The sequence below is a fragment of the Oncorhynchus mykiss genome, chromosome 18 (genome assembly GCF_057628025.1).
Source record: "Oncorhynchus mykiss isolate SJ-2025 chromosome 18, ASM5762802v1, whole genome shotgun sequence".
NCBI lineage: Eukaryota > Metazoa > Chordata > Actinopteri > Salmoniformes > Salmonidae > Oncorhynchus > Oncorhynchus mykiss.
Window position 1 is genome coordinate 48,920,427 of NC_143039.1, and position 18,403 is coordinate 48,938,829.

Consider the following 18,403-nt stretch of genomic DNA (forward strand, 5'->3'; position numbering starts at 1 on the left):
TCATGGCTTGGTTTTTACTCTGACATGCACTGTCAACTGTGTGACCTTACATAGGTAGATGTGCCTTTCCAAATCATGTCCAATCAATTGATTTTACCACAGGTGAACTCCAGTCAAGTTGTATAAACATCTCAAGGATGATCAATGGAAACAGGATGCACCTGACCTCAAGGATGATCAATGGAAACAGGATGCACCTGGCCTCAATTTCAAGTCTCATAGCAATGCGTTTTTTTTTTTCAAAAAATGTCTAAACACTTATTTTTGCGTTGTCATTATGGGGTATTGCATGTATATTGCTTAGGATTTTTTTTGTTTATCCATTTTAGAATAAGGCTGTAAAAACATAACAAAATGTGGAAAAAGTCAAGGGGTCTGAATACTTTCCGAACGCACTGTATATTGCTTTAGGAATGCTGCAGTAGGGTGAATTGGCTACAGAGTATAAGAGTTACTGAGTTCCTTTGATCCTGGGAGTAGCCGTGCCTATCAGGGCGTACATGTTGCTCTTTGCCTCCCTGTCATGCTCCCAATGTTCCTAACTTCCAGGTTTTATCTGCTAATGTTTCTGAAAGCGTTACCGAGCTTGGCCTCAACAGGCTTCAACCCCACAGACCACACACACTTTGGCTGTGGCCCAATTCTCTTAATAGACATAAAAGCAGTTAACCCCCCCCCCCCCCCTTTCTTTCTCTCTGTCTGGTTTGATATGATGAATTTTTGGTTGGTTTGCTTAGTAGGCGTTTTGCTTTCGTGGCTAGCCAGCCATCCAAAAGCCGACCGGTCAGAAGTGTGTTCCACTCCGGAAATTGGGTCTCGTTAAATCCATGCTACCCCGAGGGCACGATCACCCCTGATGCGCCAGCCTGATATTTCCATATCAGACACACATGTGGGCATAGACACACTCATGCACATGCTTGGAAACACACATGCGGGGAGGGAGGGAGAATGTCCTACACCCCCCCCCCCCCCTCATTCTGGTTCTCTGTCTAATTTCAAAGCCCCAACAGAATTCATGAAACAGACAGGGAGATATCTGGCTGCACTAGAGGATGGAGGAGAACGAAGATAGTGGCACATTTTTCAATGGATCCTCTAATAGAGCTGTTTCTATTGGGGGATTTTCGACGTGAAACGATTTGGCTGGTGTCTTCATAGTGTCTTTCCCTTTTAATTTCTACCTCTCTGAGAATCACCTCAAGGTTTTTTCAATAAATTAAAGCTAATTAAAGGCGAGCGGCGTTCGGGAAGCGGACCCACTGGTACCGCCACCGCCTCACTCACGTTTCAAAGTGAACAAACATGCCAATTAACACCCCAAAATAAGCACGCCACGCACCAGCCCCTCGTGCGCCTCACCAAATAACTATGCTAATCACAGCTGATTACGAAGGCTCGATACAGTACAGTGGAGTTGTCTCGGTAGTAAAAAGAACAATTTACGTTTAAATGCTCTCCCTTCCAACCTCCATTACTTCACAATCTTCCAGACTGCAGCCTCCGTCTCCTTTATTTTCTCCCTTATTTCATCACGTCTCCGTTTTCTCATTCACAGCCCATTGACTTTTATCTGGCTATAGCTGAGAGTAGGCTTATCATCATAACGGTGTCCCTTCTGTTTCAGAGATGGCCTGGTAATATGGGAAGGCCGTCAAACACTTGAGCAAAGACGGGGATTAGGGGGAAACTTATTTTAGCCTCGGAGGCCTTTCAGCCGCGGCACGGGTCAGCTCGCAACTAGGACTAAACGGTGTCACGTTGTCGCGCATTAAGTCCGGTGAATAATCCCAGATCCAGATATGTGTGTCAAAGGGATGAAAAGAAGAGAACTAGGCCTCTGTGGCAGGGTCTTGGAAGACGACAAATGGAGTGGGAAACTAATGAAGAGATATAAGTGTGTGTGTGTGTGTGTGTGTGTGTGTGTGTGTGTTGGATACTCTGGGGCTTATTCGTTTAGCATTCAGCTGCAATACACATACAGGAAACAGAGCCATGAATGTAATGCCAATGGGTAGTAGTGACTGAGGCTGCCAGTGGAAAAGTGTTTTCCTGTCCTCACTGGGGCTTTAGCTACAGATTACTGCTCTATTGAGGGAAATGATTTTGCTTAGAGACTGGTCACGAGAACTAGGTCATATTCATCAGGGCAAGCCTTAGCAAAACAAAAATGAGTATTTCTTATTCAGGTAATTGCTCCCTGTTTCGGTCCGTTTTCTTCTATTTGGTGCGTAATGAATATGACCGTGAATACGAGTGAAATAACATGATGGGAGGGATGAACTGGATCAATAAATGATGCTGTCTTCATTGGTTGACCCGCATCGTTATATACTGCAATTCGGAAAAGGTCAACACAATCCTGTCAACCTGAACGTTATTTTAAACCACACCCTAACCGCTGCACTTAACGTACAGATGGAATATCATATTAGTCCCACGGTCTCCCAAACGGCCTGCTTTGGTTTTCACAAGCCGTGCCCTCACAGTTTTTGTCTTACGCTCACAGTTTGCGAGGCCTGTTCTGTCTCCCAGTCGTCTCATAGTCGTGAGCCATCCTCAAAAGCCCTTATGAGGAAATACCAAGGGGCTGGGATGTCTCTCAAACCCTACCCGTATTCTAGGGCTGTCTGTCTGCCTGCATTCCCATAGCCGCCCTGTCTACCACCCCTACTCTCAGCTGTCAGTAGTAATCCAGTCTCCATGCCCCCCCCCCCCCCCCAGCCCCAGGCAGCTATAGGACCGCCAACGTACCTAATATAGAAGGGAGAGCCTTCTTCAATCTGATAGTCTGCACAGTTGCATAGACGCCAAAACCTGGTTCAAATAACCTACCATTTGTTTTATTGGGGCGTTGGATTGAGCCTTCGGTTTGCAATTTTGAACTTTTGGGACTAAGTACCGTTGGTTCCCTTGCGCCAGGTGAGCTCAATCAAGCTCAGCTTAAGTATTTTATGGATTAGTTGTATTATTTGAACCCAGTCTGTCTTGTAGAGTCTGCCCCATCATACAAACACCATATGTCTATGGCATGAAGATTGACAAGGCTCTACGGGGCTATAAGCTGGGCTAATGGGGTGATAGGATGAGTGGGAGGGAAGGAGGTTAGGGGGTTCTCTGGGTCTTATTTAAGGAATCTTGGAGGAATGTGAAGACTGTGCCCCCACCCTTGAAGCTATTTGGAATGTGTAGTTCATTAGTTTCCGCCCTCACTGTTTTGAGGAGGAACACCCTGGGTAAGGAATTTAAAAAAGGGGTTAAGTTGATCTTGAGGGCTGTAAAGAACTGATGTAACACCCTGCAAAACTGTGATTTGATATCGACAGCTTTTAGATACTCCTGTCTCATGACTGGGCCTGTCCATCGTCCCTCAGCCAATCAGAGCTTCCTCAGCAGTAATTGTGACATGATCACAATGGGGTGTTTTTGTTGACTTCACAGGTTGTCACAACAGCGTAGTGGTGTCCATTGGCAATTTTGCAGTAGAATTTGCTAAATTGAACCACATCCTTTTCCTCTAATGTGAACTTCTTTTGGAAAAATAGTTCTGTTTAGCTAAGAACTTAGAGCCTGTTTTTTGTCCTCTTTTTTTTGTCCTCAAACCTTGTGGGACTTTTCTCTATTTCAAGGAAGGCATCTGCTCATATTCCTTACTTTGTCATGCCCCAGTTAATAAAGTTAATTAAATGTCCGATTCTGAGGAGGAAGGGCTTAGTACCTCAGTGCTCTATCCATTACCCTGGCTACAATAGGACTCATGACAATTGACTTGATTAATTGACTCCCCCCAAAAAATTTAAGAAGAAACAAAAAAAGTCAAAGCCCAGACACACAATCTAAAAGAGTTCGCTTCGTGGTGGTGCACTGAATCCAACCGTTGCCACGCTGAACCATCCTCATCATTTCCACTGTATGCATTGGGTCTTTGGCTCTGTCTGGCCCCATCTCTCAGCCTCGGCCATGTCCTCGTCCTCATCTGCTCTAATTCCCCGTCCCGGTTCTCTCCCTCCACCACAGGCCCCTGTGGCGGCATGGCTGGGATGGTGCTAGCACTAGCGTAGCGTCACACGCTAACACAGGCTAACACAGAGGGACAGGGACAGTTCTGCCTGCCTTCCCAGACTCTTGTCTCAGTAAAGTGTGATTGTAGGACACTGCTGTATCTAAGCAGATATATAGGCAGTGTTATGTTTCACTATCATAAGAAAAGCTTGGTTGATGGTAGCTGAAATGTGGTGCTCAACAAGGAAATGGATTTAGTCTTCAGCTTCAGTTTCCCTCCAATAAGAGCCTTCCCACTTTTACACCCACTGACAGCCACAACAATCCATTCAAAACAAACCACAGACAAAACAAAGTCTACATGGCTGTTTCTCATCTACAATATGCTCTTGACTCTGCATCTTCCCCCCTGAGTGGGCCTCTGACTGCCAGTAGTAGTATGCTGAGTCTTCATCCCTGCGTTCTGCGCTTGTTTGTGGTGCCCTGCCCTTACCCATACCCCCCCCCCCACACACACACACACACTCTCTCTCCACACCACAGCATCCCAGAGAGACGCCACACATTCCTCATGCCCTGTCACATTGTGTGAGCAGTGGGAGATGGAAAGGACAGCTCCATCTCTTCTACCTACTCAGGGGAAGTCTGATGCACTGACATACAGAGACAAGTGGCTGAATGGGCTTTCAGAGTGACCTAAAGAAATACACCGCAGATACTGTAGAACAACATTGGTAATAACTAGAAGAAGGATGTGCCTTGAAGCATCACTCTCTCTGATTGTCCCACGGATCTTGATAAAGTAGTCGGTGACATACTGCAATTTTATGGTAAGTAGTATGGAGATTAGCCTCATTATAAGTGCACTTCACCGTTTTCAACATCGTATTCATTATCTCCAGCCCCACACCAGTGTCGACATGTGAAAACGGACATTTTCTACATTCTGTTGTCAAAAAGATAAGAAGGAACTGTCTGTTGCTTTACAGATGGCTAGATATCACGCTAAACATATTTGGTCACTGGGCAAACAACATACATGTCTAGCTACATTTTGCTGACTTGTCTAGACCAGACAGAATTATGGCGACACACGTTGGTAAACACACTGGACTGTTAGCGCTGGTCTGGACAAAGAGGTGAATCGATCAGGCTGATTGTCATTAAAATGCCATCAACTCTGCTATGGTCAATACGTGTGTGACAGCTGTAGCCTGGTTGGCCAGAGGGCGTTGGCCAGCCTGCAAAGTCAGTACAACTTGGCAACACTAAACTGCAAAATGGCACCCTATTCCCTCTATAGTGCACTACTTTCCACAGGGCTCTGGTCAAAAGTAGTGCACTATATAGGGAATAGGGTGCCATTTCACACAAACTCTACCAGCTTCCATTGCTCTGTATATTTCTAGCCCTCTGAGAGCCTATACTGTAGCTATATAGGTCTCTTTCTGGTTTGTAATATATTACTTTATGTAGGTCTCTTTCTGGGTTGTAATATATTACTTTATGCAGGTCTCTTTCTGGGTTGTGATATATTACTTTATGCAGGTCTCTATGGTTTGTAATATATTACTTTATGTAGGTCCCTTTCAAACTAATCTGGGCCGACTGTTCCGCAACTAGATCAGACCCTTCCTTATTTTACGATATTTTACGACAAAGCTCATAAAAAAAGCTTTGCATTTTAAGCTTGTTGTTAGTGTCTGCCTATTAAGTTTATTCGCAGTCGGTGAATCATTTGTCATCTACAAATGATACATCAGCATACACAGTGACCCTTTGTCTTCAGTAGGAACAGGCTATGTCTACATGTTTCTATTGAAATGCTAGGTCATTCTACAAAGACCAGACTGACAGATGGAGATACCAGAGGCAGTCTTCCTCTTGCATCAAAGAGGTGGAGAGAAGAGGAGAGAAGAGGTAACTCACAGAAGGCGAGTGAAGGGGAGAGGGAAGGGGAGGGTGAGCGAGGGCGTGAGGAGAGGGTGAGAAAGAAGGGAGGTGTTGGTGCAATGCAGTGCTCACCATGCCACAGGGCCCCCATGTCACAGCTATTAATAAGGAGTGCTATTCCATACATCAGCTATTCAGGAGGGATCCTGGCAACCAGAGCCCCCCGCGCCAACCAATCGGGTTATTTATAGATTTGGGGGTCAGGAGATTTTTTTTTGAGACTGGCATTGTAGGGGCGGGACTTCACATACTAGGAGTAGGAGACAGTGTGTATGTGCGCGTGTGGTGGGGGTGTGAGGAGATTGGTATGCGTGTGTGCGCGTGCCTGTGTGTGTGTGTGTGTGTGTGTAGAGCAGGAAGTATGTCCGGAATTTTCCAAACCTCTTCTGGACTTCAATTAGATGTAAACACACCACCACCAAAGTATTGTAGCATATAAACACGACTCCTTATGTAAGATAGTGAGCGAAGGACAGTGTAGAGAAAGAGTTGAATTGTAACGACTGGTATAATAATTGGGGAAGAGCTGGAGATTTATTACAGACGGATGCCATTCAGCAGAGGGAGTCAGATGCATTTGTTCTGTATGTCGAGAGGGATGAGGACGGAGAGCGAGAGAGAGAGAGAGAGAGATTGAGATTTATGTTGACTGCTGCTGTCTCCATGGCAACCCTCGAGCATCATGGGGCGGAACATTGTATTTTCCCCCCCTTCTCGTTGTTGTCACTTGCAGGAGACTTGTCACATTGACAAGGCGCTGAGGCGCTTACGTTAGAAAAGAAACAGCTTTTCACTGCTTCTACAACAATGTAGAGATTTGAATGGCAGTGGAGCAAGTTGCCAGGATAGAACTGTATTAATCCATCGGCAGCTAACTTCTGAGTTTGCCAGCGTAAAGTGCCTATACGAGAAAAACCTTACAGTTATAGATCTGACTGTCCAGTGGGTACTTGAGAATAAAGAGCCCCGTGTTACACACAGACATGGACGACACATAATAGGAGAGTGGTGAACAGAAATCCCCCTAACAAATGTTGAGCTAAAGGAGCACTTTACAGATGTAGGATCTTAATTTGAACCCGTTTTCTACAGCAGGAAAATAATCCTGCTGCAACAGGAGAAGTGAATTATGACGTGGATTGTAAAATCAGTGGACATTTATTGTAGGGGTCGGTGCATTTTCTTGGTAAGGGAAAATCAAGTTTTGACATTTCCAATTTGAAATGACAAACTTCAGAAGCCTTTTTAAGAGTTCTCCTGCAACAGGCTGATCATATTAAGATCCTACAGCTGCGCATGATACTGTCACACAATACCCCCAACCGCCCTTTAAAATAATGTAACTCCAGGGTTCATTTTCAATAGCTTTACATGGCCAATCTCTGCAGATGGAAATAACGGTTAGAAATACCGTGCAATAACATATGGAAATATCATACCACAGCACATGATTATATATCTGTTAATGCAATAGTAGATGGATGACAGAGGGGTCATGCAAACAGAGTGATGACAGTCAGACAGCCAATACACAGAAACCTAGTGAATGATGGATGAGGATGATATGAAAAGCTGGGAGCTGGGAACTTGAGAAGGGAGAATGTGAACCGTGGCTGATGAGCTTCCAGTTCCTGGTTGGATGAATTGACAAGAATGGTCTTTTTAATAATTCATCGACTTAACCCTGGCTATGGATATTGAAATGCATCACGGTACTTCCTAGGAGATCAGTGACAAGTGCGATGACATGGATTTTGAGCACGAAATGGATCTGGTTTGAGAAACATCATCCGAGCTTGTACTGAATTGGGTAAAATACTGTAGAAAAACTCATTTGTTTTTACAGTAATGACTAAATGCACAAGCTGATTTCTGTAATCCCCACAGTTTGAAATGATGGTCATCAGCCGTGGTTGCAAGTGCAGAAGTGCAATATGAAACCCAAATAGATTAGTTACAGTGGATCTGGCCATTCCATTGTCCACTGCACCATTGAATCACACACCCACTTGTTATAATGGGATGTTTTTGAAGAACTTCCTCCTCCATAGAGCAGCCTGGGTCTTTACTGATGAGGCTTGAAGTCCGAGGAACAACAGCCCAGGAGGGAGTCTCTGTCTGGGGGAGAGAGTGGCCATCTGTCCCATGGTGCCTGCATAGCTATTAGCCACTCCTAGTCTGCTACTGTTGAGTGCTAGTCAGTCAGCACAGGGGGGGGTCAGGAGGGGGTGTGGCTTTTTTACTGTCCCAGGGAAACCAGGGGGGGCTTTGTGGAGGATTACACAACTTTTTCTTCTGGCAAGGAATTTTTCAACACTTCACACTCTCCTCTACTCCCTCCTGTTTTTCTAGAGAGGTGAGGTCAGAGGCTTTGTTTGCTTTTCACTAGAAACCCTAACGGTCACACTTAAGTGATTACGGCTCTGTGTGTGTGTGTGTGTGTGTGTGTGTGTGTGTGTGTGTGTGTGTGTGTGTGTGTGTGTGTGTGTGTCAGTGAGTGATGGAATGAACCGTGTTCTACCTCTCCCCTAGCAAGCTCCTCCTGATAGTTCTAGACTTAGACAGACCAGGCCAAATGGAACGGGTGTGTTACAAGTAGTAGCATTTTGAGAAACCACCAAGTCAGCTAAGTGATGTGTGCTTGACTGTCTTTTGACCCCTGTCCAAAGGACCAATCACTGCCTCTGTTGCTTCAGCCTTCCACTGTGGAACTAACTCTCCTGTTCGTGTACATATTTGGACACTGTATGAGTCATTGACGGCGTACCGTTATGTTGGCCTCCGCTGCTCAGGGATACAGCATCCAACTACTGTACGTTATGAGATACTTAGGTTTCACTTACAGTATTTTTCACAGTAGCACTCTTACTGCTTATCAGTTTGTTGACGCTGTAACACAAAGCGGTTGAAACTGGAATCGGCTGTAAATGATCATATCAGTGATTGGGCTTGAAATTCATGTTGATATTCCAGTTGAACGCGAAAGCACTTCTATGCATGCTCTGGCTGTTTGTGATTTGGCTCGTGAACCCGTTCGGCGATTTCGACAACCTTCCATCATTTGTACAGGGGAATTACAAATCGTCATAACATATTATGAGACGAGATCCTTCTTCAACAGACTCTGCCTGACAGCTTGTGTTGTTGGTCTGGTTTCAGGTGGCACCAGAGACATCGGTTCAGCCCTCACCAGGATGTGTATGAGGCACCGGAGCATCGAGGCCAAGCTCAGGCAGTTCTCCATGTGAGCCCCCATCTCCTCCTCTTCATTCAGCCCTTTTTCTCTCTCTCTTTTCCATCCTTCTGTCTGAACGGGCCCCATTTAGCTCGTTTTGTGGAGAGGGTGAAATAGGCAGAGATGATGGAGATGAAATTGCGTACAGTGTCTACACACCACACACCTAGAGGAATGCCCCCCCCCCAAAAGTAGCCTTGTAGCAATTTTTCGCTGCTACAGATCGTTATTCTCTGCTCTGTTTGACTTGAGTTGTAAATCCCCACCCAAGGGTTTTCATCGACTGCCTGATTAACCCTCTGCAAGACCAGATGGAGGAGTGGAAGAGAGTGGCCAACACGCTGGACAAGGACCACGCCAAAGGTAGGGGCTACACACACACACACACACACACACACACACACACACACACAGTGTACTACCTCCTACCACTACAACACACACTTTCTCAAACCTCTCCATTTACAGTCTATACTCCTTCACCCCATTATTGCCTGCAGTGCTACAGTATAATGGTTAGCTAGATATCTCCCTTTATAATCCATGTATGTCAGAACAATCAAATCACAAAGATGCTGGAGTCGTTTATCACTAGAAATAGCCTCTTTGTGTTTAAAGGCATTACTTTGCTTAGTTAACACTAAAATAGTGCTTTTATGTGCTTCAGCTAACCACCTCGAACCCAATCCCCATCTCCGCTCAATAATCCCCAACCTAGGAGTTCAGTTCTCCCCCTTAGAGAAACAGGGTGCTCCCTCGTTGCAGGGTTTGATTCCAGCCACTGCTTATCATAACGAAGTTACAGTAGGATGGAAAGCGCGTCGCTCAGAACAAAGATCAATCAGATATTATTCCTTTTTAAGAGTCGCCCACGTTTTGGGTGTGCTGCCGCACTTCAAAGCACTGACAATGGCAACGTGCGACACGTTGTGTCCACTGTGTTTCCCTTCCTTCCGCAGAGTACAAGAAAGCCCGTCAGGAGATCAAAAAGAAATCCTCCGACACTCTCAAGCTGCAGAAGAAGGCTAAGAAAGGTAGGGTGACTCTGAGGATGCCTGGTGTCGGGTTTGGACTGCTTACGACTGGAACTAGAACTTACGACTTTGACTTTTGAAGCTAAATCCGATTTTGGGGGGTGGCGGAAGGAAACTAAAGTGTTGATACTGAATTCTACCAAGATACATCTCATACTGTCCCAGGTGACTTGTCAAAGGGTCAGAATAGTAATGGGATGAGAGGCAGCTGAGACACATCATTTTGGGAAGTTATGTGTCTGGATTTAGGAGGGACTATATTGTGCAAATAACAGGATAGGATAGAATAGTACTCAAGTCACTAATCCTTGCTGCATCTTGGCAAATCCTTTGGATTTTATTACAGACCTTATATCTTTACAATTTTGGGCCAAAGTCTAATGTACTGGGCAAGATGATAAGGATCTGTGACAATTCTGCAACCTGTACCCATTGAAGAACCGGTCCCCTTCTCCTGGGTCTAAACTGACTGAGATTTCTCCTCTCTGCTCCAACAACTGCCATGTTGCATCCGATCACGCCCCTGTTCTTTCCAGCTGACGTGTTCGGTAAGTCGCTGCCCCCTCTAGCTCCCTTTGTGTCACGGTTCTCTGTTGACCTCCGTTGACCTTTCCCACCTGTGTGTGGTCTCGTCCCTGTCCCCCCACTCCATGTACCCTGTCACATTGTCTACTGGTCTGTTTCATATTGTGCGGTCACATTCCTCACTCAAGGGTTAAAAATCTCCTGAATGCCCAAAATAGTTAATCTCCCTGCTTCTCTTACTCTTCCGGTCTCCCCTGAGGTCCCCTCCCCCACCCACTACCCTCACTGTGTCATGAGTTTGGTCTGCTTCCAAATATACCTCACTGACTCCCTTGGGCTTTTGGCTGTGGCTTAATTTTGTATCATCAGGGGAGATCGGGACTGCGGCAAAGTCAGTAAATAATTGTGGAGTTCATTATTTGTCTGGCTCCAATATACAGGTAAATGCCAAAATAAAGGAAACACCAACATAAAATGTCTTAATAGGGCGTTGGGCCACCACAAGCTGCCCGAACAGCTTCAATGTGCCTTGGCATAGATTCTACAAATGTCTGGAACTCTATTGGAGGATGCGACACCATTCTTCCACAATAAATTCCATCATTAGTTTTTTTGTAGATGGTGGTGGAAAAACTGTCTCAGGCGCTGCTCCAGAATCTCCTGTAAGTATTTGTTTTTGTTCACACACACACACACACACACACACACACACACACACACACACACACACACACACACACACACACACACACACACACACACACACACAATGCTCTTTTGAGATCCCTCCTTAAAAGTCACTGAGATCTCTTCTAGCTATGGTAGCCAAACATTTTGGCAACTGGGCATTTTTATAAATTTTATACAACTCAGCAACCACACCTGTGTGGAAGCACCTGCTTTCAATATATGTTGTATCCCTCAATTACGCAAGTGTTTGCTTTTTTTGGCAGTTACATGTAGATCTCCTCTGAAACCCAGTCACAGCCAACAATCAGGGCCTCTTCTTTGACAGCTATGACATTATATAGATTTGTGAGAAGCTTGTCAAGAAAATCGCTTGTTGTTTAGAGTTATGTTTTGACCTGACTCCTGCACTGTCTCACCCTGACCGTATTCTGCCTGTTATGAAACCAAGTACAGCTTAGTTTGTATCTTGTATTGTGATATACGTGTTTACATCATTTGTAGAGTTTAGGCGTATATCATTCTTGTTTGTAGAGGTTTGGAATGTTGTAATATTCAATGTGAGAGAATGATTCAACATTTTGAATGATACTCCTTTGCATACATTCACCAAACACAAATAATTTGCAATTACAACGAAAAACAAGACATTTGCCTTTTGAACCAGTCTGTTTGTCTGTTTTAGTAGCATAAAAGGCCTATTGTGATTACAAACAAGGCCATATTATCCTGACCGTCAAAAGAGTTTGATTTCCAGCTTCAATCTCACATGTAAGACAAAACAAACAGGACCGATAACTGACCCCTGAGGAACCTCAGATGTGGTCAGAGCTCTCTGGTTCAATAGTCTCCCTAGCCTGTTATATAGCACAGGGAAACTCCCCCGGTGCATTTCTATGAGTGAAATAGAGAGCAGCAACATGCCCGAATGTGATCCTTCAGCACACAGTAAATACTGTGGGAAACCAAACGTTGCATTCTGTGTCCTGTGAAGGAATTCCTCTGCAGTGCTTTCCCTGGAAAATAAGAAGGGCCTCCATCTATCAAGCCTTAACCACATAACTAGTACTGGCTCTTCTAAGAAATGTAAAACTTTAATTGCATGTTTACGTCATTAAAGCCTACAGAGGAGATTATTGAACCTTTCTCTACAAGTTCAGACTAGAGTTTTATCATTTTAGCACACAATGTCTTGATACTTAATCTACTTAGGTTGTGTTCTTAATGCCCTTTCAGTGTAAGAGCTGTTTGAAAAGGCCAAACTAAAATTTCAGCCTGTTTTGTGGGATGGAGTTTTGGCCTGCCTGGGTGGCATCACCAGGTGGTCAATTAGTTAATAGACCAATAAGAAAGAGTTCACCTGCTACCTGCCAAATGCGGGTAGATTTTTTTCATTGGCGAGTAAGAATGTCTATTTCACCAGCCATGTTGGAGGGTGGTCACACAAAGGATTCGGGATATATATTTTTTCAAAGGCCACATTTAGAAGTTGGTCGAATTGACAAAAAAATGGCTATTAAAGTGTGACTTTGCCCTCGTGTTTCTTGGCCAGTTACATTGTTTTGTTCACAGGCTAGGTTAGTTGCTGCAACTGTCTGATGCTAGGAAGGTGTCACAGTCAGATATTTTTTCATCACAGACATGCAAGTGCCCAAGTTGTCACGGTAAAGGCTTGTCCCTAGACATTTTTGTCTCACCTACTGATTGTGCTTGATTGAGCATGGATCAGTCCTAAAAACGTTTTGTAATTTCTTATAATTAAAACACTCATATGTAAATTGTTCTCCTAGACTTATTTGTGTTCTTTTACATTTCTAGTTACTGACGTAGTCCTTGTAAAAAAAACTGTCCGCATAGCCGTAGACTGTAGAGCCCTGAACAATAATAATAATGAATAAGCCATATCAATCAGCCTTTTGTGGCAGGGTTGGCACTCTGTTGATTCTTGATGTTCGGTTTTAGAGCTGTCAATCTGTTTTTACTATTGTATCTATACTGAACAAAAATATAGGTGTTGGTCCCATGTTTGATGACCTGAAATTAAAGATCCCATAAATGTTCCATATGCACAAAAGCTTATTTCTCTCAAATGTTACACACAAATTGGTTTATACAGACTATGAACACATTTTATCAATGGCAATTTGATCGCACAGAGATACCGTGACGACATCCTGGGGCCCTTTGTCGTGCCATTCATCCACCGCCATCAGATCATGTTTCAGCATGATAATGCATGGCCCCATGACGCAAGAATCTGTACACAATTCCTGTAAACGGAACATTTCAAGGTTCTTCCATGGCCTGCATACTCACCAGACGTCACAAATTGAGCATGTTTGGGATGCTCTGGATTGATGTTGTACAACAGCGTTATGCAGTTCCCGACAATATTCAGCAACTTCGAACAGCCATTAAAGAGGTGTGGGACAACCTTCCATAGGCCACAATCAACAGCCTGATCAACTCTATGCGAAGGAGATGTGTCGCGCTGCATGAGGCAAATGGTGGTCACACCAGATACTGACTGGTTTTCTGATCCATTTAACTACCTTTTTTTAAAGGTATCTGTGACCAACAGATGCAGATCTGTATTCCCAGTCATGTGAAATCCATAGATTAGGGCCTAATGAATTTATTTAAATTGACTGATTTCCTTATATGAACTGTAACTCTGTACAATCTTTGAAATTGTTGCATGTTGCGTTTATATTTTAGTTCAGGGTAAATTATTTATTTGAACATTGGTTTAAAGATGCAGGTCACACATTAAATTAAGCAATAGACCCCATTACTTCTTACTAGTAATACATACATTCTTTTTTAGAAAAACATAAATCATGCTCATCCGTTTATATGTAAAATTTTTTGGTGTAATTATGGCAACAAATTTTTTTTTTAATTGGTAAAAAATCTGAATGGCTGGTAGATTTGTTTTATTTACCTGCCACGGACGGTAGCTGGTGGACAAGAAAGTTGATTTCCCACTCTGGTTCCAAACCTCTGTGCCACTAACAGCTAGTTTTTAGTTTTCCCCACCCAGACCACTCCCAGACAGTCCTAGCAAAACTCTTGCTTGAGAAATTGATCTTTGCTAAGAAGCTATTTTTGTTAGTTTTTGACCATTTTAGTTGAAAACAATCACAGTAAGTTACTTAATTGTTACCCAGAAATAATTAGATATTGAGACAAAAATGGCTGCATTGGACCTTTAAATAAAAAAGTCACACTTTTTATATTAAAACACGGCTCGAATTTTTGAATGTCAGTAAAACCAAAGACACTGATTTGATACGATTAAGTGGTTGAATTTGAGAGGGTAAAATGTCCAAATCAGAACAATGCTCCATTTTGTGAAGAGCGATTACATAAATGCACTCCCATCTCCTAAGGCGATGGTTCTTCAGTGTGTTCCCGAATCCTAAGTTTGTCTAATATTGTGAGGGTGTGACCCCGATGTAAACATCAACCGGTTCCACAACATAATTTGATTGGTGCTTGAGATAGCACTGTGAGGATTGTACTAATAGATATAAATTGTCTATGATCACACAGACACAGTGATCAAAAGATTAAGCGTGAAGTAGTGCACGGGATTGATGGTTATATCTATATAACCATATATCTAATGGTGATGACGATGACGACTGGAAACCACAACAGTTCAATTAAAACATACCTTTAAGAGACTTTGGTGTCTTTTTGTGCTGTTTTCACCTCACACGGCCACAGTCCCTTTGTCTGGTTTGAGACTGAATATTGATTATGTTGCTGTGTACTCAGAAAGACCTTGTCCCTCCTAAACCCTAAGTTAGGATAAAACTAACAAAAGATGGTTGTTGTGTGCGTGTGTGTGTGTGTGTGTGTGTGTGTGTGCCGCAGGCCGGGGGGACATCCAGCCCCAGCTGGACAATGCCATGCAGGACATCAGTGATAAGTACCTGCTTCTGGAGGAGACAGAGAAGCAGGCGGTCAGGAAGGCCCTGGTGGAGGAGCGGAGCCGCTTCTGCACCTTAGTCTCCATGCTGAGGCCCGTCGTGGTGAGTCCCCCACCAACAGTCTGCGTAGTCAAACACACATCATTTTGTTAAGGGGGGGGGGGGGGTTCTGGGCTGAAGAAAGCATGTAGAAATGAAGTCGGACCCCGCGTACACAATTGCTCCAACACATTAGAACCAATCACGTTGTTCAATAAAGTGAGTTCCCAACCAACAGCGTTTTTTGTTATGAACGTTAATATACAGTGCACTTTGCGCGTCCAAACAACCATCTCATCCTTTTAAAGTGAACTATTTGGCGATTTTATTTTGGTGAAGGTGTACGTGACTCAAATGTTGCATTTGTTAGTGAATGTTTATTCTGGAAGTAGACACAGCCGGCGGTAGTCCACGCTGGTCAGTTTACTTTAGTTTTTGCTTCTGCTATGCACCTGTGAACGTGATTAATGTAATCTATTCTAAGTGTTTCTATTGCCAGTGTATCTTGCTCTCCAAAGAGATTTGGAAAATCCCAGTAGAGAGGGATGACCTGCTTCAATTCACAGTCTAAAAGTAGAAGTATTGAGTTAATGGAGAACAAGATCTCATTTGAAATGGATACCACATTCATAAGCTAGCCCAATCCCTTACACCAGGGCTCTCCAACCCTGTTCCTGGAGAGCTACCGTCCTGTAGGTTTTCACTCCAACCCTAATCTAGCACACCTGATTCTAATAATTAGCTGGTTGATAAACTGAACCAGGTTAGTTACAACTGGGGTTGGAGTGAAAACATACAGGAACAGGGTTGGACAGCTCTCCGGGAACAGGGTTGGACATCCCTGCCTTACACCAACCCGCCATTCTTGTTCATCAGGAAGAGGAGATGTCCATGTTGGGGGAGATCACTCACCTGCAGACCCTCACTGACGACCTGAAGGCTCTGACCATGGACCCCCACAAGCTGCCCCCTGCCAGCGAGCAGGTCAGTGATTTGGTCCGCACTCTCAGGACAGGGCTTAAATAGTCCTCTTTTTGCATGTTACACTCATGTCCTGGATAACGGTTAGTGTCTCTGTGTTACTGATTCACACGATTGGAGGTACAATGGTAAGGAAATCCATTTCCCTCTAGAAATAGGGCTTGTTGTTCTGATGTTCTTCCTCCAAGGTCATTCTGGACCTGAAGGGATCTGAGAGCAGCTGGTCCTACCAGACCCCTCCTTCCTCCCCCAGCACCACAGCATCCAGGAAGTCCAGCATGTGCAGGTTAGTGAGCATGCCCACAAATCACCACTACTACACCACTACACCCAAACCTCTCCGCTGGTTGAGAACATAGTATGGACTGGGAGTGACGAATCAGCCTAGCATTCAGTCCTCCTACTCCATCTTGTGGATTGGAGGTGGTACTGTAGCTTTGACATTTTTGCCATAATCTGAATGTTTACAAATGTGAGGCCGCAGAACTTCTCCATAACGAATGAGTTAACTGTCTCAATAATTTATGTGAAGTGTGAGGCGTTAGGGCCAAAGAAACCATCATATTTGTGTTCTAGGCGAGATTGTTAGCAACCTCTGCTTGTGGCTGGCGCTGTAACTTGTTCAAACTGTAGCTGTTTGCAATGACCTAGTAACATTATTTTAAAAACCTTAACATGTAAATATTGTTTTGAATCAATATTTATTTATCTATTTGCTTAGTTTAACCAGGCATTTCAGTTGAGAACCAGTTACCAATATCCATAGTAACCAAAAGACTGTGTTCTCTCATTGTCTCTCGTAGTAGTCTGAACAGCGTCAACAGCAGCGACTCTCGCTCCAGCGGCTCTCACTGCCACTCCCCCACCTCCCACTACCGCTACCGGAGCTCCGCCCTCCCTCAGCAAGGCCCCGCCCGCCTTTCTAGTGTCTCTTCCCACGACTCCGGCTTCATCTCCCAGGATGCCTACCAGTCCAAGTCGCCCTCGCCCATGCCCCCTGACACCCACCCACAGGTACTGCGGAGAGACGAGAACAGGAACTTGTGGGTTTACGACTGCTTTATCAACACCCCTCAAACCCTAAACCGCTAAGAAGCAGCAACATACTCTATGAACTAAAACATATGCACACACACAGTAACGGTGGCATTGTATTCCACCCGACACTTCACTCTCCCCACCTGGGCTCTGTTGCTGGTGAGAGACAATCCTCCCAGGTTGCTAGGTAACGGGGCTCATTAGACAGCAGAGGTTGGCGTCACTGTGAGAAACGGTGCAGATAGATCTCGATGAGTCACCCTCACATTCAAACCCACATTACATTAGACCAGTAGGGCCACAGGGGTGAGCAGCAGCCCAACCAGCCAGGCACCCTGCTCACAGACCCAACACACACCTGGGTCTGATTGATTGCGCACCCACGCATACACACACACACACAAAGTGTGTGTTTAGTCACTGCACGTAGATCATGTAGATTACGTATTGTATACCTGTATGACAACTACAGTGTTGCTTAGATACAAGATAAGGCTTGTGGGGTCTCAGTGGTGGCTGGAAGTACAGTGCCTTGCGAAAGTATTCGGCCCCCTTGAACTTTGCAACCTTTTGCCACATTTCAGGCTTCAAACTTAAAGATATAAAACTGTATTTTTTTGTGAAGAATCAACAACAAGTGGGACACAATCATGAAGTGGAACGACATTTATTGGATATTTCAAACTTTTTTAACAAATCAAAAACTGAAAAATTGGGCGTGCAAAATTATTCAGCCCCTTTACTTTCAGTGCAGCAAACTCTCTCCAGAAGTTCAGTGAGGATCTCTGAATGATCCAATGTTGACCTAAATGACTAATGATGATAAATACAATCCACCTGTGTGTAATCAAGTCTCCGTATAAATGCACCTGCACTGTGATAGTCTCAGAGGTCCGTTAAAAGCGCAGAGAGCATCATGAAGAACAAGGAACACACCAGGCAGGTCCGAGATACTGTTGTGAAGAAGTTTA

The 18,403-nt window shown here is 44.3% G+C and overlaps 1 protein-coding gene across 8 annotated transcripts in view; it reads left to right on the forward strand.

Moving 5' to 3' along the window:
• The window catches only part of LOC110496261 (MTSS I-BAR domain containing 1), a 51,280-nt gene that overhangs the window by 25,478 nt on the left and 7,399 nt on the right, over nucleotides 1-18,403 (forward strand). For 4 of the 8 annotated variants that reach the window (XM_021572049.3, XM_021572052.3, XM_021572051.3 and 1 more), the window contains exons 4-11: nucleotides 9,115-9,199; nucleotides 9,462-9,553; nucleotides 10,150-10,224; nucleotides 10,761-10,772; nucleotides 15,319-15,476; nucleotides 16,290-16,397; nucleotides 16,583-16,680; nucleotides 17,198-17,408. In XM_021572049.3, the coding sequence (XP_021427724.2) occupies nucleotides 9,115-9,199; nucleotides 9,462-9,553; nucleotides 10,150-10,224; nucleotides 10,761-10,772; nucleotides 15,319-15,476; nucleotides 16,290-16,397; nucleotides 16,583-16,680; nucleotides 17,198-17,408 (839 nt within the window). The remainder of the gene's footprint in view (nucleotides 1-9,114; nucleotides 9,200-9,461; nucleotides 9,554-10,149; nucleotides 10,225-10,760; nucleotides 10,773-15,318; nucleotides 15,477-16,289; nucleotides 16,398-16,582; nucleotides 16,681-17,197; nucleotides 17,409-18,403) is intronic. The other 4 variants (XM_036952836.2, XM_021572050.3, XM_090208684.1 and 1 more) reach the window with 1 other exon arrangement.